This window comes from Electrona antarctica (assembly GCF_951216825.1).
Source record: "Electrona antarctica genome assembly, chromosome: 15".
NCBI classification, from domain to species: domain Eukaryota; kingdom Metazoa; phylum Chordata; class Actinopteri; order Myctophiformes; family Myctophidae; genus Electrona; species Electrona antarctica.
The window spans coordinates 14,003,932-14,025,921 of record NC_136796.1 but is presented as its reverse complement, the minus strand read 5'-3'; the positions used below and the strand labels follow the sequence as shown (position 1 = coordinate 14,025,921).

The 21,990-nt window shown below is 42.5% G+C and overlaps 1 protein-coding gene across 1 annotated transcript in view; it reads right to left on the bottom strand.

Moving 5' to 3' along the window:
• sdc2 (syndecan 2) overlaps positions 1 to 18,579 on the bottom strand; it is a 66,621-nt gene extending 48,042 nt beyond the window's left edge. The window contains exon 1 of the mRNA XM_079522820.1: positions 18,148 to 18,579. Coding sequence (XP_079378946.1) covers positions 18,148 to 18,207 — 60 coding nt within the window. The 5' untranslated portion in view covers positions 18,208 to 18,579. The remainder of the gene's footprint in view (positions 1 to 18,147) is intronic.
• Between the last annotated feature and the right edge of the window lie 3,411 nt (positions 18,580 to 21,990).

The window sequence follows — 21,990 nt, the reverse complement described above, 5'->3', positions numbered from 1 at the left end:
CTAAGTGGGGGCGGACATGTTCGCACACCTTGAGGGCACGGCGTGATGTGATGATAGGATAGCTATAAAAAGAGAGAAGAAAAGAGGAGGATGTTCGGGACAGACGGCGAGAGAGCCTTAATGAAAGGAACGACACACTTCACCGTCACAGAGAGCCGGGAGAGAGAGAGAGACATAGAGAGAGAGAGAGAGAGAGAGAGAGAGAGAGAGAGAGAGAGAGAGAGAGTGAGGTGTAACGATGTAAGAGATGGAGAAAACTAGTGATGGATACGACGACGAGAGGAGAGGGACAGGTGGTGAGCTCTGAGCCCATTATCCAGGGCTAATCGCCACTAGCTAGCAGCCAGCATAGTGCGTGTGTGCGTGCGTGCGTGCGTGCGTGCGTGCGTCTCTCTGTCGCAGTGGGCATATCGCTAAGTGGAGCACTGGGTTCTGTCAGTTCCGACAGCATCTGTCCTCTCTGTCACCACGGTAACCACCTGTACCATATCAGAGGGCTTCATCTGTCCTTCATGTGTGTGTGCGTGTGCGTGTGCGTGTGTGTGTGCGTGCGTGCGTGTGTGTGTGTGTGTTATATGGCCTATATACCACCTGAGGTCTGGGAGTATAATAACACACAAGAGGTCTGATCCATCCATCCATACCACAAAAGGTGCAAAAGGTACTCAAAAGTACTCAAACGTACGGTAAGTAAAAGTATCAATACTGCAATTTAGAAAACTCTCCCATTACAGGAAAATGTACGGAATTCAGAATGTACTTGGGTAAAAGTACAAAGGTATTGGCATCGAAAATGTACTTAAAAGTACGAAAAAGTAAAAGTACTAATTGTGCAGAATGTCTCATTTCAAGTTTTTAAATATATAAAAAATCTTTTGAAAATAGCAGATCTACAAGCTCACAATGTGTCGCATGGCGACGCATTGTGAGCTTGGGTTTTGGCGATTCTACGACTACAAGTGCCCTCTAAACTAAAAACAATTTCAAGATGTTTAAAAAATGTCCAAAAATAGCAGATAGCACTGCAAGCTTACAAGTAGATCTGCTATTTTTTGAGTAGCCAACGCAAAAAAAACTAAATCTAAACTGACAGAGATGCTTTCGCACTTGTAATGGGTTGAGTACTTGTATTTGCTACTCGTTGCATTGAGTGCTCGAACAATGTTTAATTCCTCACAGGGGCAGCGATACGGCTGCTCCTGGGAGTAGCCTATTCACCGTGGTGAATAGGCAGGCGGCGTGGTTTTCAGTTACCTCTGCACAGCCCCATGGCACCGAGAGCAACTGGCACCTCCAGGCTTTATCCTTATACAATCACTATAAATCTATCATTACATCTTTGCAGTCATTTTTGCTCATATGGTTTGTTGAGGGCACTGAGCACAGTGCAATACCTCAACACCAGAAAGGGTGTAATAGCTAATAATGGTACCAAATGGACCCCATTTGTACGCTCTCAAGAGTTACAAAGGAATAAATTAACACAGAAGACTTTACTGTGAGAGGAGAGAGAGAGACAGACAGAGAGAGAGGGAGGGAGGGAGAGAAAGGGGTCCTGACACCAGTGACCTGCCGTATCAGACAATGATAAGCGGTTCTACGGGCTGTATCTATTTGAACTCTCCGTGAACTGAACTTCCCCCATTATTTTCTCCTCAAGTGACTTCAAAGGCAGGAAAACAACTTTATCAGTATACTTGGGCGCTGTCATGCAGGCAAGTCTTTTTTAATGCTTGATGTTTCTCCGCTCATGTGAAATTCAGCGTCGTCTTGTATATTAATTGATAGCATTTCACTATGACAGGCAGCGCCAACATTACCATAACAAACACTCGCCCGCTCAGGCAAGGAGAATGACAAAAACAGATGTCGTCGTCTGAAACTTTGAAAAGTCTACTTTCATCAACCTGGAGGAGAAAGCTTAACAATGTTATATTATGAAACAGCTATGCCATGATGTAGACTCATGAAGTTCAAAATAGGCTTCTAGAGGCCATTAACCTGTTATCTGCTATTCTGCTGTATCATGAATATTAGCGGGCAGCTGTAACTGAGTGGGTAGACTAGAGCAGTGATTCCCAAACCTTTTAGCCCGTGAGGTCGTAACCCAAAAGAGAATTTTGATGCCTCCCCGCGACCCAAACTAGTGACAATAGCCGATCTGCAAGCTCACAACGCGACGCTTCGCGCCACGTCGAGAGCTTGTAGATCAGCTATTTTCTACTTAAACATCTCTTCAAATTTATGGAATTTGTCTTTGATTGTTTTCTCATGAAATTACTGCACATTCGTTTTTAATTTATGAAATTTTTTTCTTTTTTTGGGAATGCTTTATGAAAATGTTTTGAAATAATAATAATTGAAACCAAAAATGTAAGAAACAAACTAACTAAAGGGACCCATAAATATGTGTCCGGGACCCACAAATAGGTCCCCAGCCAGTGTTTGGGAACCAGTGGACTAGAGGCTGACCAGTCTACGTATCCAAGTGTCCATGAGCAAGAATCCAACACGCAGCTCATCTGAGCCATCTGAGCAGCAACCTGCTGCACTGGGTGCATTCAGAAAGGTAACGTACCCTCCCAGGCAGGGACCAAGAAAACATCCCCAACTGAACACTGGCCATAGTCAAGTGTACTGTATTATCAAAGTGACTGGTCCAGTGACACAGTGGGTCACAGATTCATGGCACAAATTGTTAGTATCAGTCTCTAGCTTAACTTAACGCTAGAACACTAAACACTAAACATTTTGTCACACCATCACCAAACACAGGTATATTTTACCCAATGTAAAATATTCAAAAAAATATATTTCCCCTCAAAATATATTGAAGTACAGCAATACATGGCAATTAGGTACAGTACTCTTCTTTAATATTTCATCATGACTTTTCACAGGGATGTGGGCAGGGAAACAAACCTGATGAGGAAAGTAAAGATCCATCCACCTCAGACATCAGCAACATTATGAAATCACCCGTGTTTTTAGTGTTCTAGGGTTAAGTACCACGAGGCACACGCTTGTGGTATTGGTTTACAGGAATACGCATGGCCTCTTGCCATCAACTGTATTTGCCAGAAGTGAAAATAACTTTTTTTTTAATTGGCAGCAATCAATTCTGGGGCAAAATGTCTTGATTGACAATTCTGATCATCATCAGCTTCATAATGGAGTATTAAGTCATAAAATCGGATGTCGACTGTACACAATACATTTCGCAGGTAATTTATGCAGCCCAGAAGACAATAACCAGAGACAGTTTGGCGTGCGTATGGCCGCTCACAGGTCATAAATCGCGGCCGCAGACTGTAGCTATAAATAGTCTATAGCAATAGAGCTCTGAAAAGTAAGGAGAGATCTCCGTCACGTTAAAGTCTCACCAGGCTGTGGGAGAACTGGTGGGCCTACTGGCACTGAAATAGCTTTCCTGGAAACTCCTAAAGCAACAGCTCAAATGCCTCAACACCCCACGCTGCTATATGATTAACTTATAGCAAGGTTTCTAAAAGCACCGCGTTCTATAGTAAAGGCTTGTTTATACTTTGCTGCATGACAAATTTGTAATTTTGCATGTAATCTTCTTTGGAAGAGATGGTCGTGCGACAAAGTGTTTACCATAAATCACAGAATGAATGAATTATTGCGACCGAAGGTCGCAGTTAACTATGGAATCTTGCGTTTTATGTCCGTCAGTCACCCCCATATATTGTGCTCAGGTCTCGTGACATCACTATGACATCATCAGGGATGATAGTAAATCAGGGATCATAGTAAATGCGACCTGCTGTCGCAATATATATGGAGATCCCTGATTCAATATTAGTATATACATATATGTCAGAACATGTTCTGACATTCCATATGTTGATTAGTTGATCCTTGCCCATCCATCCTTCCTCTTCGATGTCTCCCTTTTGACTGATGCCTGTCCATTCAAACTCTAGACGGGCATGCCTCAAAGTTATTTGTGCAGCCGCGCTCGGCAGCCGGCGAAAACTAGAGTTCTCAACAGGCCCGAAAATTAAGGCCCGGCCCTACCTGGGCCCTCATCAAACCCTGTACACTCAAGACACTGCCCCCGCTGTCACCCTTAGATCTCCATATATGGAGCTGACCTGTTCTGACATTCCATATGTTGATCTGACAATACCCTAAAGGCGTCTTACTGGTAATATAACCATGAGAACTTCAGAACTGGGAAGAAAGGTGAACAGTGGAGGAGAACCATTCCACCTGACATGGTGTCTCCTAACACAGAAGCCACTACAACAGGGGACCATGGGCTACAATTTGAACAGTTGTTCATAGTACTTAGTTGCTGAAAATAGTCGACCTACATGCTCACAATGTGTCGCAGTGGGACAGGTTGTGAGCTTGTAGATCTGTGCGAGACGACGCAAAACCAAGCATAAATCTGACAAGAGGTAAGAACATTGGCAAAGCATGACTCATGTAATTACACATTAATGGCACTATGTAATTATGGGTGCTTGCGCTGCATCAGTGTAGGGTTTCCAGCCAAATAAGTATTTTATCTCCAGTCTGTATCGTTAACAAAACATCAAACTAAAATATCACCAAACACAATCGCAGGAATTCACTTCAAGTAAATATTTTCTTGCTGGAGTAATAACTACGTAGTCATCATGATTACTTGAGTCTCAACAAATCAGGGGCTGACCCATACAGGGGTTTGTGGCTCGATAATGAGGGAGCAAATATAGTGATATCTGATATATTGGTACATGATCGGTGCCAATACTTTTTCTACAGGTAAATCTTTTAAAACTCAGCATTAGCCAGTAATGTGCATCCATAAGCTAACATACTGTACCAATGAACATATATCGCAACATGCCGTTCATTGGTTGTGGGTCCGAACCCTGCCTGGGGCCGACGTTAGGAAGGGCATGCGGTCGCAACGACGGGTTCCTAACGGCAAATCAGATCAGATCTGAGCCAAGTCTCCTGAGGAGGCACGTCTGAAACCTGTCCTGGACAGGGGTCTCCTCTCCGGACGTAAAAACAAACATAGAGCATGTGTACAATGGCGAGTGCAACAAGATATAAGTATGATGCAGACCACACGGGCATGTATACCCAGTAAAATTCTCAGACTTCATTTATTCATTTGTAACTCTTGAGATTGTACAAATGTCACCGGGATCCTCTCGGAGTTAAATGAACACTGTGGATATAGGGAGGCGAGTTCCTCTCAAACGCATGACCTAATGCACACTCAAACAAACAGTTCCCTTTCACCCGGTCGCATACAGTAATTACCGATGTGGATTAACTGCATTAAGGAGACATCTGGAGATATAGCTGGCACATGTGGACGATTAGCCCGCTGCGTTCAGAGAGGCGCTCGAACCTCATCCACTCACACCAGGATCAAACAGCAATCACTGGGAGAGGGGAGGCATTTCATTACGTGCGTGTCACTCCGTTTACGGGATGCTTGACAGAACACCACAGCGCCATCCGCTCATCGGTTCCTCTGTTTGTTGAAACAAACTTATATCCACAACAAAAGAAGAAGAAAAGAAAAAAAACAGGAGAACATTTTCCACGTCGGTCGTACACATGCACGCCAGCTGCTCCACTGTCTGCCGCATTCTGCCGTTATCAACCAAGCAGCCGTGCGAGTCCGCAAGTTTGATCCCCTCGCATATGGATCCGGAGTGTATTCCCCACAAGCAGTACCTCTCAAATGTTTTCATGTTAACAAGAACAAGGCATCAACCACTACGATGAAATGTGTTCTATGAGCAGGGCCTGGCTGGAAACAAGTTCTTGAGCTTAGCCCAGATACCCTGGGTAAATATAGATTTCATTTCATTTCATTTCATTTCAAGACCAACCAATTGATAAGTATTTAAGCCGCGGACCCCCCCATTTGAAGATATTTGCTGCCAGGGAAGATTAAATTGTAATTGGATTAAGAACAGACTTTATTGAACTGTCTAAAATACTGTAGGGCCCAGGGGGGAGATAATTAACCACTTTCAACCTGTCATGCTTATTTTGTGCATATTTTAGGCAAAGATGTCCTGAAATACCCACAACATGGCACATTGCAACGCAATGCAAGCTTGTAGAACGGCTATTTTCACAAATTATTTTTAAATAGCGGCTTCCAAGGGGTTAAACTGATAATTCTGCTGGGGACCCCATCAGAGAAGCAATGCATGTACTCCACAGTACTGTCCACCGTATACAGCACATTTCATGTTTGAAAGCAGCTGTTCTAAAGCCCAGCTTTCCTGCTTCGTCTGCAGTCATTTTTTACATATATGCATTCAAAGGCCCTGTCGTGTTCCCGCTATTCAATTGTATGTGTGTGCAGAATTATTAGGTTTGAGAATCCACTGCGGCACTGCATGCCGACAGTCTAATGAAGCCATCTCGACTGGGAGCTTTTGTGTGACTTTTTATGGGAGCGCTGTAGCCCCTGGCTCAGATTTGGAAGTGATGAGGCAAAATTCTCATTCATATTCCATCTGATGTAAATAATTGAACTCTGGCAACCAAAATAGTCCCAGTACTACCACCAGAGCCACGACTGACTTTTTTAAATCTTTAATGATTTTGTGGCGGTAGATGGCCCTCACTCCTCGGGACTCTATAGGCGTTTCTTTCAATTTATCAAGACAAAAAGCACACACTTTGAGCCAAAAGAACACATGTTGTACAACAGAGCCAGGATTCTCAAAATAATAGCACCCCTTTTCAAGTCCTTCCTTTGAGTGCGGGACAAAGATCACTGACAGAACTCTTTTCAGCTAAAAACGTTTTTTAATGTATCTGCCAAACCCCCGCTCTGTTGCTCGCAGTGCAGCCTTTCCCAATTCTTTGCCTGTGCTGTAATTCTGCAAGAATGTGTGGTTTATGAAGACTGCAGTCTAGCTTTCCTGAGATGTCCTGGAACAACACAAGAGCTCCACCCTGCACTCCAAGTCTTTACATACATGCCTCCTTTTGGTACGCAGTCAAATCCATAGTGTTCAATTACCTCTGAGACCCTTACGGGTACATTTGGTTTGGTTACATTTGTACAAATGTATGTCTCTGTGTCCGAGAAGGTACCCTGATTGGATGGGTCAATTTGATTACAGATCTGTACATTCTTATGAGTGTACAATGATTCATGTACTTATTTACATACATACATTTCTTATCCTCTATCTTGCTACTTGTTATTATCAAGTATTAATTTAGTTGTTTTTGAATTGCCGCTTCAATTCTGCTGAGGAACTGAAACCAAATATTGTACTTGCATGTGAGATGTAACAAATCTTGCAGCTGAATCTGGAAAATATAAATGGATAAATTAACACGTTGTTTGTTAAATCAACAGAATTTAACGGTGTTGTCAAGAGAGAAGCGGTCGATTACAGGAAGCACTGAAGACGAAGACAAGAGATCAAGTAGGACTTATTGTCTGCTGTGTGCAACGTGCACGCAGACTTTGAAGGATGATGATATCTTCTTAAGTGGTAGCAGACAGAGACGCTATGCTGTGAAAGCTGGGGAGCAGAAGTTGTGGTGGTTCATCCCACACCAAAGAAGAGCCACTACTGTCCCCTAAACCCCACCAACCTACAGATGTCGCTGGGGTGCATTTCATGTACGCATAGACCTTCTAACAAAACTGTCAAGAAAAAAAAGTCTCACATGATTGGCAAGTCACACATAGCAAAGCCCAACCACACTAAACAACCACTGAGGCCTGTGTGTGTGTATGTGTGATAGTAAAGCATCGTCTTCAAAAGGCACTGTCAATAGATTTTTCAAACAGCTCCATAAACTGTATGGCGATGCGCTAAACATGTGGGCAGGTCTGTTAGCCGCACACCGACAGATGTAGGGAGTTCAGAGTAGAGTTCCTTAAGGTTTATATTGTATAACACAGTACGTGCTTCTCAAACATTTTCGTGGCAAGGACCCCCAAATTGATACATATTAAACTGTAGCGTGGACATCCCATTTGAAAGGAATTTGGTGCCATAAGAAATGATTATTGTTGTAAAATTAGATTTTACAGAATTCTACATGTAGGGGGGAAAGGGAAGCCAATGATCTGAATAGTCATTCTTATACAGTAGACTGGTGAAATTATAGTGACATTTACCACTTTCAAACTGGCATCCCTATTTTGTGCATGTCATAGGCAAACATTTCCAAAAACTTGTGAAAATAGCCGATCTACAAACATACAACTTGCCGCACCTAGAACTCAAGTGGTTAAACTCTTCCTCATTTTGCTGGGGACCCCCGGGAACCACAAGCCCCATTTTGAGAACCAGTGGTGTACAATATAGCAGGGATTCCAGGGAGTGTGGCAGGCACTGACTTGCACTGACAATTAGAAATGAGAAAATCACTATAGGCCTTCCTAGAACAAAGCCAAAATGTGTGTGGTCCTATTGCGACCACCATAGAACAAAAGTAGCAATATGTTTTAATGAGCTGAAGCTTTTCCCACTTGCACATAATGGAGGACGAACAGAATGCTATGATTCTTCTGGGACATTCGTCACCATTCAGCTGAGCTTGGATGCATTCGACTACGGGAAAGAAAACCCACTACAGAAGACTATGCCTGGGAAACAGAGAGCACCATGAGGCTCCAGTGTGCTTTAACTTTAAGACACCACAGAATAAATCACCATAAAGCAAAGTAAGATTAATTACTTCTTTAGTAGAGTAATATATGGCATACAAAGCACAATCTCTTGAGACAACCAGAGAGCCGTAAGCCTAAGTAAGTCTACAGGGTGCTTCTTTCTATCCAACTATTTGATTACGTTTTTCATGAATGCAAAAACACCTACGGGGGATTATAGGCATGGTTCTGAAAGCCTCAAAGCCATTAGGCTCTGCTTGCCTGCTGCTTGCTGGGCAGTCTGCCTGTGGGCAGATAGCATTAACCTGCTTGGGCATGACGGCAGTCACCCACGTACAGCGCCAGTCTGCTGATCAGCCGTTCCATCACTCGATTTAACAAATTATCATCATTAAAGTAATCAGGCTTCGGCCCCCTGCCCGCCCACTTCCGTCATGCTGGGCTAACCAGTTTATGCACACTGTGGAAACTGGAGGAAAGTGACGAGCTCGGTGACCTTGGCTGCTGTCTCTATCAAATGGTTAGGTATAGAAAGGGGGGGGGGGGGGAGAGAGGGGGGGGGGGGGTTGGTTGAGGTCAAGCAATTCAATTGTATAGATGCTGCTTTTTATATTATCAATAGCTATTTATGTGTTTCTTGTAGCTTTCCATGTCGGGGAAATTCAAGGTTCTAAAGGTCAGGGCTGAGAAAATATGTCACACACAAACACAATTGTCAGGATAGTGGACAGTAAAATGGAGGAGTGTACAAATATAAGCATGGAGTCAAATGTAACCATGGAGTGACACAACCATTTCCTGTGTACACTCTGAGAGTAAATGAACACTGAGGTGTGTGAACGTCCAGAAAAAGGGGGTCACGGGTTGAAGAATTCACCCGACCAGTGGATGGAGGCCATACATGCTGGCGGGTAACTTCTGTTTACTTGCAGGCTTTCCCTTGAAATGTTCCACTCATTAAAAGGGTGTGTGCGGTCGCCTCTCGAAAAGGACAGCGAGGAAATGAGCGTGTCGGCGGTGGCATTTGCATTTAGAATCAAAATGGATTCCATCTGACACGGTTTTCTGTGTTCTTAAAAGGCCCTCTCTGCGTTGAATAATGAGCCCACATCACGCTCCAGTCCGTAATGGCGGGCTGAACCGTCGGGGTTACTGAATGCAGCACGACGCTCCGCTGAGAGGGTACACAGCTGCCGTTGAGCACACAGATGGCTGTTAACTTAATGCATTAGTAAAGATTAACTGGTGGAATCACAGCATTAATGCCACCGATCATGTTAACGACTGGACCACAGCTGAGAGGCTGCTGGGGTGTTGAGGCATGCAGTTTGACCTGCGCTAGTAAAGGCCAGAGTCTCTCTTCATGTCTACTGTAGCTACGTCTGCGTCCATATTCATCCATACAGGAGGGGTTGAGTCATTGTCTGGCCCCGTTTGACGATGCGGTCACAGAATTTTAGGCCATCCAGCATCGGATGTCTGCCACAACAATACACAGGAACATCTGGTTTGGGTCTTGACATCATGGTTCCTACAAATCGAAATAAAGAAATGAACCAAACCGCAACGAAGTCAGCAGTCGCCATGGGCTTATGACTAATACCAGGGGAGATAAATACTACTAAAAGAATAAGAATACAAACATTACATAACAGAGCTGGACAAAATTTCTTCAAGATGAAATGAAGAAAGGAAATTGCAAGACAAGTATAATTGGACAATCCTTTTAGTTCCAAAAGACATTGAAAATGACAAACACATTACATAAACAGAAACAGCAATGGGAATGGAACTTCTTCCTGTTTTTACAAAGACAGATTACAAAGACAAACACTACTCGCCGATGAATATTCATGAGCATTCAATTGGGGCGTTTAAACTGAATGGCTTTCAGTTAAAACTAAAAGACAAGAGTTTACACACCACTATGTCATTAGACTGAGAGGTGTTCTAGTTGTGGTGAGCTCACTAATGCATTCCCTTCTTCGTCTCATAAAAGTTCCCCCGAACGCCCTCTGGAATCTGAGCGATTTCTCATGAAAACACATCTCTAAATTAAGACAACGTACGGTGTATAATTTGCGGTCGGTGATACACCCCGCGCAGAAACTATGATTTACACTCTCAGTGTTGCTTTGAAGCAAGATGGGAGAAAATAATGGAAACACCAGACATTAAACCATTTTGACCTGAGATCAGATTCTAAAAATGTCTTCTACATCCTGACAGTTCTGAAAAAGCTATGTTTCTATGTCAGTCGTTCTTCGACTTTTCAAAAATAGCAGACCTACAAGCTCGTAGCGCGCCACTCGGTGGCGCGCTATGAGCTTGTAGATCTGCTATTTTTCAATAGCTAAAGCATAACATGATGCTAACACCAAAAGGGGTTCCCGCCCAAAATGGGTTAAAAGTACATTTTTCTGCTTGGCGGAGCGCGGCACAGATTTCAATTAGGTGCCTTTTAGACCCGATAAAACGTGCTCTCGTAAATATGAGTGAGCACAGATGTGCTAAATGTGGCGTGCCATTTTCCAGGAGTTGGATGGAAAAACTCAAGATGACGTCATTGTCTTCATACAGTCGCCATCTTTGGACAATATACAGATGGAACACATTGGGATTTGCTCATTGTCTATTCAGCACACAGAAGACAGAACACAGCCAAGTATGACGACTGCCCAGCAAGTCTAGCTTTTGATTTCTCTGCAACTCTTAACCAACATACCAACAAACCTCAAACTGACCACAATAGCTTCCCCTGAGATCTAATGGGGCTTTAAAAGCAGAAAGTGTACACCTCAGCTGAAGCAGCGAACTGACTAATGTCAGAATCCAGCTTCAAATTCAACTGGCTTGATAACTGTAGAAGTAGGAGTGTGTCTCGTGGTGTAAAGACAGCAGGAACTCCTGCTACTGTATTGTGAGAAGGCATTCCGAACTATCCCTCACCTGACCAGAGGCAACAGTCAATAGTGGTATCTGCTTCTCTTGGTTGCCATGAATTCCAACTGACTCAATAAAATGTGTTCAATTGTAACTCACTCGGCTTGACAGTGTCCCAATAGCTGTCAAAACAGCCAGGAGTTATATAACAACCAGCAAACACATACGAAAAAAGTTGTTTTTTTATAGCATAGGAAAAAGAAAAAGACGGAAATGAGTTACTACATACTAAGAAAGGTTTTCAGCGTTTTCAACTCACTCACATAATGCAAATACTATTTCAATAAAATTAGGATCAGATAAAGTCAAAGTGCATCTGACAAGACAAAGAAGATAATAAGAAATGTGGCATATACGATATGGAGGACAGATGTGTGATGCTCTGCCTTGAGTTATACTCCTGAGAGTCCCAATGCAGTAGTATTCTGTTTGCCACATGGATTTGCTCTTATTTATTATCTCATGCTGACACCCTATATCACTGGTTCCCAAACTATTTAGCCCATGACCGTGAAAATAGCAGATCTACAAGCTCACAATACATATTTTCTTCTAATTTATGGAATTTCTTAGATTTCTTTATGGAGTTACTGAAAAATAATTTTTATTTTGTTTTCATTCGTGAAAGGTTTTGCATTTTTTTGGGAATGTTTTTAGAAATAATAATATTACAAACCATTTAGGAAACGAGGGTAAACAAGGGAAATAAGGAGACCCATAACAATGTGTCCAAGTGTTTGGGAACCAGTGCTCTATAAAACTCACACAGCAAAGGAACGGAGGACACAGGTTGGAGGAACAGCATGTACACACCACCCTACTCCACTCTCACTCTCTGTCTCGCTCGCTCTCCTCCCTCACACTATATTGTTTCTTTATCCACAGGTCTGCACAGACTGGGGGTATTAGGCAGGAGAGAGAGAGAGAGAGGGGGGGGGGGGGGATAGAACAGACAGACATCTTGACAGTGGACTGCATGTCCATTTCTCTTTGTCACAGTCAGAGCCCTCTGCTGCTGCAAAACAGCACATTGAGTGCCCACACAACACTTTCAAAATAGTAACCCAGGGTGCCCACTTTTTACATTCATTTCTTTTGACTTTTTTTCTTTTCTTCTAAAAACCAAAAAAAGAAAAGAAAAAGAAAATCATATAAAGGATGAAAGTGCATAGCAGAAAAGCCATGAGAGCGAGGGAGAGAACAAAAGAGAGCAAGAAATGAGTCGGAGTTGGCAAGTTTCTCTGAATTTCTCTGAAAGAATTTTGAATTTGGATCAGATTTAGAGCGTACCATCTCATTCTCAGATGCCTATCCAGTGCAGGGTTCTGTCAACCACCAGTGTGACAGCAGGGCATTAACACAGAGAGGGTACACCCTCAGAGTTAAATTAACCCTAAGACTTTTACAGTGTACTACAAGGATGGATTAGGATCAAACTAGTGGTGATGTCACATGGTTTCTCTGATAATGCATTCTCCCTTGTCTGGGGCATACAGGGTGTTAACTGTGCTTTTAATATGTAGTCAATCCTAAATGTGTGTTTTTATTATTTTGTACTTATTCTGTCGTTTCTGTTTATATTGTTTTAAAATTGCTTATTCAAATAAAGATTTCAATCAATCATTCAATCAAAACACACACACACACACACACACACACACACACACACACACACACACACACACACACACACACACACACACACTCTCTCTCTCTCTCTCTTACTTTACACACATGTTAGCAAGGTTGATAGTGCTCAGTTCTTGAGTGTCAGCAAAGCGGAGCGAGGCACATCTTGACTTTTAAAAAAAAAAAAGGGATTTGCCTTCATTCCTTCCAGCTGTCTGAGGTGGGGGGAATAATGATGGCACTGTTCTCAGGGTAACTCAAGACACAGCGGTAATGACAGGCAGCTATCTCGACCGCGGCGGAACTGGCAGCACAGAGATGCAGCAAGACATTTATACTCCGCCGTACGGCACAGTCGCGCGCCGGAAAGGGGAAATCTACAAGCTCACAGCATGCTGCGTGTACCGTGTTTGTGGGTGCCTAATGACAAAACAGGAGCTCATGCATGGACATAGGAGCATGCATGTGTGTGTGTGTGTGTGTGTGTGTGTGTGTGTGTGTGTGTGTGTGTGTGTTCTGTAGAGTCCATTAGTGATTGCATAATGTTTGGCAGACAGGGACCAAATGCATTCAAGCCCCTTCCCACCCCCCCCGGTTACTTCTAGTGGTGAAGTAGCCTTCTCTTCTCTGCACACGGCAAGGAATTCACTACTATTCCCATGTGTGTGACAGCCCTGGACATATTTGTGACTTGTGAGAAGTGGAAAGGCAAAGAAGGCAGAGGCCGTCCACTGTCAGCGGAAACACAAATGCTTCCATATAAAAGGGACAGGGGATGTTTTCTCTCTGGGGTGCGTCAGGGTTAACGCAAACTAAAAGTCTTATTAAATATGGAGCAGGGGAAGCTGCAGTGGTGGCATAGAATATGGCCTCGGCCGATAACGTGGGAGGGAATGTTGAAAACATTCTCACCTCAAGTCTCTTCCTTTCTATTCCTTTCTCTCTGAACTAACTTTATTTTCTTCTCTGTCATTTTTTCATGTGTTTCTTTATATATACAAAGGACAAGAGAGAGGGAGCAAGAGGGTAAATATTTTGCCCACTGCTGCAGACACACGCTTTACTTATTCATGCTATCGTAAATAAAGAATGACGCTCTTAGGATGAAACATACTGCTTTTATTGCCAAAGAAAGGCCAGAGGATTTCACCGTTTTCTCGCCTCATTCAAGCTATGGGAGCATTGCACTCCTGTGACAAAGAGGGAAGATTCTCACTCTTGCGCACGCACGCACGCGCACACGCACACGCACACGCACACGCACACACCTTTAAAGAGTGTGTTGGGTGGGATAAAAACAGTACGACTTGAAAAACAGTTTATCACTGTAGAACAGTATGCATGCATATTATGATTTGACTGATTGATTATATTTAAGAGTGTCCATATGGACATTTAGCATAAACAATGCTAGTGTGCAAGGTGTGCGTGTATCCATGCGTGCGTGTGTGCGTGCGTGTTGATGTTCAGTGCCTCAGGATCACTTGGTGAATATATGCATGCATGCATGTGAAAAAATACAAATAGGGTTCCATTCCTCTATGTGTACTTGTGCATTGTGAGTAGCATTGCTAGAGTCAAGCAAAGTGCGGTGGGAAGCATAATGTATAGCCTCAAGTGAGGAGCCGGCAGGTGATGGGGGTGAGAAAGCGGTCAGCTTGAGCCTCTGTGCTTTTCATTTCATTACCACCCAATCAGATACAAAACAATCAACAATGCCAAACTCATATACTAGCAGATTATAACAAATAGGTACAGCCTCCAGCATATGAAGGGCCCATTTTGCCTCCTCTAGTCTGAAAAGCCATTAAATGGAATGCATTTAAACTAAGCTGAACCTGAATTGAATTAATGTTAAGGTGTTTTTCTCAAGATTACTGAGTTCAAGGTACAGTATATTGCTTCTTGCCTGCTTGAAGGTACTTTGTCAAAGCAATTTGACATAGCTAGTCTGTGAACAAAATAATAAGGCAATTTTGGGCTTGCGTCATTCTCACAAATAAGGTCTGTCCAGAAAATGAGGAAAAAACAGACACTTTGGAATCATCCTTTTGATGGATATTAAAACCCTTGAAATTTATACAAAAACTGACATTCCATGGAATTTTAAGTCTCCCTCTCTCCCCCACCCTCTCAACCCCCCTCTCATTCCCGTTCCCTCCATCCATCCCATTTTCCATTTTCCGAATAAAACCTCACACCATGTTTGAGGGTGCTCCTCGGAAGCATCCGTATCAGACACCACTGGCACTCAAGGACTCTATGTAAATCACAGATGTGAAGGGAGGTGAACAACACCCACGCTTCCCACCAAAACATGACTCAAATTATAGGCTGTGACATCTGGCAACTGACGCTCACCAAAACATAGCGTGGCTGCATGGGCCAAGCCTGCAGCCTATGGCCTCAGCCAAGACTTCCACCTCCGCCTGCCCCCAAACGTTCCTGGAAACAACCCACCTTGTAAAGTCACAAACACACAGTCAGACAGAGGACGGCTGGAAGACAGCTCCTCCTCCACTGTGCCATCTGTGAGATCGGCAAACCGACGTGGAAGAAAGCCACGTGCACCCTAGCATAGTGCCATAGCGGCCTACTTAATGTATTTTTGGTCTAACTTCCAGTGACTTCCAGGAGCTGTGTGATATGCGTATTTTACAGACATTCATTTCAGTGCTGCACAATTAATTGAAAAAAAGAACGAGATAGGTTCAGACACCTTTGCGATCTAATTTCTACATTTGAGCAAGAATCATGCAGCACTAGTTGACTGACCAAATCATTTTAGTTAGTCTTGTGTTTTTGCTACAAGAGAGCGACTTCAAGAGAGGTTTAAGTCAAGCACTTTGATGTTGTCTGTTTAAAGCCACAGTATGGCTCCAGGTGCCAATGTACAGTAGTAATGTTCAGCAACTACAGACTATAAAGACAATACATATTTTCATGGAAAAATGAGAATCGTGATCTCAATTCGTGTGGAGTAAAATTGAGATTCACATTTGAGCAAGAATCGTGCAGCCGTACACATTAGGTACCGGTATCGTATCTGGTGACAGTATAGCCTCTGACTGACAGTCTGACACTATCACCATGCATGCTCTAGTGGTCTAATTAAAACACAGACAGATGAGCCTGGAGGCAGGTTATCAACCACATATATGCCACTTGATTGCAATGTCAACACCAGTGGTGCCAACATTTGAGAATCAATGTCATGCAGCTTCCATTGCAGGAGGCAGACATGTCTTCAACCACTGTGTGGGCAACAGATAAGGGGAGGCAGAATGGCAGATATTGATTTGGTGTAAGAGTATGTGCACAGTTCACACACACGCACACACGCACACGCACGCACGCACACGCAGGTGATGATAGTCTGAGCCATACCAGTGATGCCATAACAATGATTATGGTAAACCTACTAAAAGGGTAAGAGGAAGGGGCTGGATGCATTCAAGGATAATTTGTTTGCAAAAATCATGGAAAATGATATGTTTGGGGTGCCCGTTTCTTATTTTCACCATCCTCCACAATTATATGGAGAGCAAAAAGACAAAATTCTATGACAGTTCAGGGTCAGCACTTAGCTGCAAAGCCCCTGTGGGGCTGGTATCTATTAAAAGGGTGTTCTCTGGGGGTGACCTCGTGCAAAACAACGAGCCATTAAAACAATGAATCACCTAATTGGACCAGCAGCTCAGAAAGAGGAGACAGAGGAGGTACATGTGACAAATCACAACCCACGGGGAACTAGTGAGGGACACAGCAGTGTTACAAACAGCTATGGCAGCAGCCAGCAGCGGATAGAAATCTGACTGGCTTCCAAGTCTTGTCATGTCATGCCAAGAGCCGAGCCAATTTGTGGGGTGACACACACTCCAATTATGAGGCCAAGAAGCCGACTTGAGCCCAAAACATATCAAACACACAGCCAATGGTATCTCTTACAAATAGAGAATGTACAAATAGATAGCCTGGGCCCTTAAGTGAGCTCTGCTGCTGGTTGAACGTGACAAATACAATCAATTGATCCTCTACATTACAAACACATACTTAGCCTAAAACAATTAATGAATGGTAGGCTATTAGCTGCACAGCTGCATTAATGACTATAATAATAGACTACTTCACTGAGTGTCTACTGCACAAGTCATCTAAACGTGGCCGGCTATTATTCAATATATTCCACATGTGGGGCTATAGGCCTACACAGATACAATTACATTAAAAAGTCAATTAGACTTGATTTACAACGACTGGCATCCCCATCGGCTATTTTTCCACATAGCATCTATTATATTCTACAGGGTTAGTCTATTAGCCTACTCTATTTCTCACAGCAAAACTTTGGAAAATATACTTTGGAAACAAATACATAAATATAGCCTACAGGCTTTTTCCTTGCATTAAAATGTAACCAGCAATTTCGTATAACAGACAGTAGAGCGACACATTTGGCATCTGTAGGAGTATTAGGTGCCTAGATTTTGAGCTGCTTGCCACGTACTCGACACACAGTGTATTTTGGTATTTGATATGTGGCTTTTCTTTGGCAAACCTATATCAAAGTCAAACACCAAAATAAAAAGCTATTTTCGCAGAATGAAGAAGACAAAAGAACAAATAAGCACTTTTCTCTAATAAACATTTTCAAAGCTATCTATAGCCTGTTCGTTCGTCAAATTCAGACTTCACTTATTAATCACATTAACTTCCACCACCATGGGAATATCCAGCACTGTTGTACACAAATCTAATTAATAAACAACAGTGTAATAAGCCTACATCAAAAGTAAAACACCATAAAAAACACACCATCAAACAAAATGATAGGCTACAATGTAACAGGCGTACATAGAGTGAGTGGGCTCCGATTCCCCCAGCCATAACCCCCCCATGCATGCATATCGCTCCTATAATAGTTTAGTCTCATATAAACTTACCCGTTCACCGGACAGGAAGACCGTTAAACCAAGAGTAAGAATTATCCAAATGTTCCTCATTATTCCTTATTTTTAATTAACCTGACGACACGGGCGAATTGTCAAAGCTTTCCCCCTTTTTCTCCCGTTCCTCTTCTGTTAGCGACGCTCTCTCTCTCTCTCTCCCTCTCTCCAACTCCTGCTTGTTTCTCTCTCTCTCAGGAGTGGAGTCCCACCGGATACGTGTTGCTTTTGTTATTGCTCCGCGCACTTCTTCCCCTGCTAAAAACGTATATGTGCACTTTGTTTAAAATAGTCCCTTTCTTATACAGTTACACACTACACCGGTCCTTGTCGGATCACCAGATATAATGTCCCTTCTGCGGCGCGTTGACCTATTAAAATGAACTAGGCTACTATACTATAACGCTCCACAGACGCTCCGCTAGTGCGCTCTATTCGGCAATGACATGCGCGTAAGCCACCACACACACAACAGCATGCATGCTCTGCGCGCGCGCGCGCTCACACAGACAGAGAGAGAGAGAGAGAGAGAGGCTTGAGCAGCAGTGATTGACACTAGTTCAATATGGCCCGTGCACGCGTGCTAGTGATTACAGACAGTATAATAGTGAAGCGCGCCGCTCGCAACTATAATAAGCAGCTTTAAAACAAACAGGCCAATTGGTCCAATACATTTCACATCATCATTTGACTATCTAACTGAGATATTATGTTTCACCTATTGTGAACAACCCAGACATGATGCAACCCAGTTGCTGCAAGACCAAGACTAATAATAAAAAGTACTATATACACGCAAATATGGAATCAGCTGCACGATCGAGTAATGTTGGATATAGCACTTTAAATGAAACATTTATATAATGAATTGTGAAAATGAAGGGCTGTGCATGGCATGCAGGGTTTGAATTAATCAACCATGCCATGTGTTTCATCAGTTCCACAGATCCCCTGTCCAGAACATTATTTCAACGATTCATCTGATCTATTTATGGACACAGTGATCCCCCTAGTGGTAGACATTGCAAAAGGCAAGAGTTTGCAGTTAGGCCTACACTCTGCTTCCTTTTGAGGAGGACTACTTTTAATGTGAAATGATCATGAATTTTCTGGTACTTTATCCTGTTTAAAGGAAGGGGGGGGGGGGGGGGGGGGGGTGAATAGGGAGGGATCTGGGAGTTCCAGTCTACCTCAACCTGTTCTATGGACTGGAGAGAGCATTGTTGGAAAAATATTATTAGATATTTTAAGACCCCGTATCAGGAAAAATACAAAGGCGATGATAGGCTGTGCTGGAGGCAGTGTGGGGCAAAGAAAGCCAACCACTTTCACATTTTCTGGGGGTGCCCCAAGTTGAGGGTGTTTTGGAACAATATTCACAAATCACTGTGTTCAGTATTTAATACTCCAATACCTTTTAACTTCACAACCTTGTACCTGGGCCACATTGAATGTCTTAACCAGACGAGATACACAAAGCTACTGCAGGTGCTCTTGGCAGCCAGCAAAAAGTCAATAACAAGAAGATGGCTAACCCCAATCACAGCCACAATGGACGATTGGCACGGAATAGTCCTGGATATTTTCAAAATGGAAAAATTAACATACATCCTAAGAACTAGACTAGACAATTTCTACCAAATTTGGAACAACTGGATAGTACACATTGCCCCCTCTGAGAGCTGACTTTGTGTGATCTCACTGGTCCTAATAGCCTGCTTTATGATCTTTGTAGAAAATGTTTAAGACACCCTTCCTCTTCTCATGGTCGAAGTCCAAAGCTGTTTTGTTTTTGTTCCCCTCAGCAATATTGTAAATACTTTCGTTTCTTGGTTGTTGTTTTTTTGTCTGTCTTTTGTCTGCCCACTCTTTCTTCTTTTTCTCCTTCTGAAATGTACACTCTGAAGCGATATTGCCCTTTGCCTCTGTTAAGTGTTGACTTGATGCCATATGTAGTCCTGAAGAAAGCAAGGATGTTACAGAGACACTGGAGATGGAGTCACTTGGAGGGGGGAGGGAGGGAAGAGGGGTGAAAAAAAAATCCTGGGAACTGCACTTGTGTCCTATGTATTCATTGAAATGCTGTTATTGTAATGCTTTTCCCAAATAAAATAAATATTATAAAAAAATAAATAAAGGAAGGGGGGGAAAAAACTTCTACAAAAGGCTATAGTTATTTAAACACTATACCCTCTGCAACCTTCTTAACTGTCCCATTCAGGAATTCTAGAATGCCAAAATAACAGCATCCTCTTTTTACTGTTTGAAACCTAAGACATCCCACACTTACACACTCAGAAACTTCATGAAACAACTTCTCTCCTAATCACAAGCAGCAGAGAAAGAGGCCTCAAACCGAAATCCCTGTCATTATTGAATATTTGTAATTACAGGCATGGGCAATTCTTCACACAAGAGGTGACTTGCTTCAAATACTGTAGGAAGCATTTGTGGCAAAAAAAGAAGGCTTCACATGCATGACATAAAAAGCAGATAAAATTAGCAGATATATAAGCTCACAACATGTTGCAATGTGACACATTGTTTGAGCATGTAGATGTTCGGTATAGGCTAAATGTGGTGTTTATAGGGAAAAAGATGTGATCCAAGAATATACCCCTGGAGGATGCCAGTCAACAACGTAAAGGTCAAGGATATATATATATATATATATATATGTATATATAGGTACTGTGACCTCCAAATCATTGAAATTTCAATTGTACCTACAGTATAAGCCAATTAAATATATATGGTCTTTTACAATGACAATGCTTTTTACTGCATGGCTCAGGTTCAAAGAATTGCCTGTGAACGCATTGTGCATTGTTCATTATTGGCATCGTAGACAGTTGATGACTATGTTGTAAAGGTAAAAGGTCGGTGTCACAGAAACAAGCCTGCGTAAAGCTATAATAAAATTGAACAATGTCCAACATTACCTTTCCTTTCCAACGTAACGGGTAAGACATTGCGTACATTGTCTACTACAGAAATTGCACGCTGCAATGTTTACAACTGAAGAGAAGACTGCATTAAAAACAAAATGCAATTCAGTGCTTGCGTCATTACCAAGGGAAAAATGAAACCAGACGACTTCAGCAGCTCTGAGGTTGTACAATTTGAAACGCACAGAGGTCAAAGGTAGCTCCAAAGCAGCTTATGATCAGGGACTACAATGATTGCAGCATTATGATTACAGTCTCCAGTGCCTGTAATTTACCTGTCCTAAATTATTAGAGATTTAATGTAACTGCAGGTAACGCAAGTTACGCAACCAACAGTCTGCCCATGGATAACTTTCTTGCTTATTCACCCAGTTCAAGGTAGAAACCATGTGGCTACTCACATGACAGGTAGCTGTTACTCTTGATATTAAGTGCACTGCATTAGAAAAGTAAACATAATGGTAAAGCTTGACTTATAATCACACTAAAATGCATCATAGCAGTGATTTGAATGCATTAACTGAACTCTGAGAATTATAATACACCAACAGTAACAGAAAAAGTGAGTGACCAGAATGTATGACGACACATCACCTTATAAGTAATTACTGAATGCTTAACAAAGCATTTTGAGTAGGCTACTTACCAGCGATTATACAAATAATTACAATCATAAGATTATAATAGTTTATAGAATCTAAGTATGTTTATAATGTATTATAGTCTAGATATGGACATATATAGGAAATGTTATACAAATAGAGATGAGGACACAAGAAAAGGTCAAGTGAAAATGGCAAGAGCAACTAAAGATAGCAGAGGAGGAGGTGTACAGTCAAATCCTCACTGTTTATTTAACTCATTTGGCCTTTGGGTCCATTTTTACAGAGTT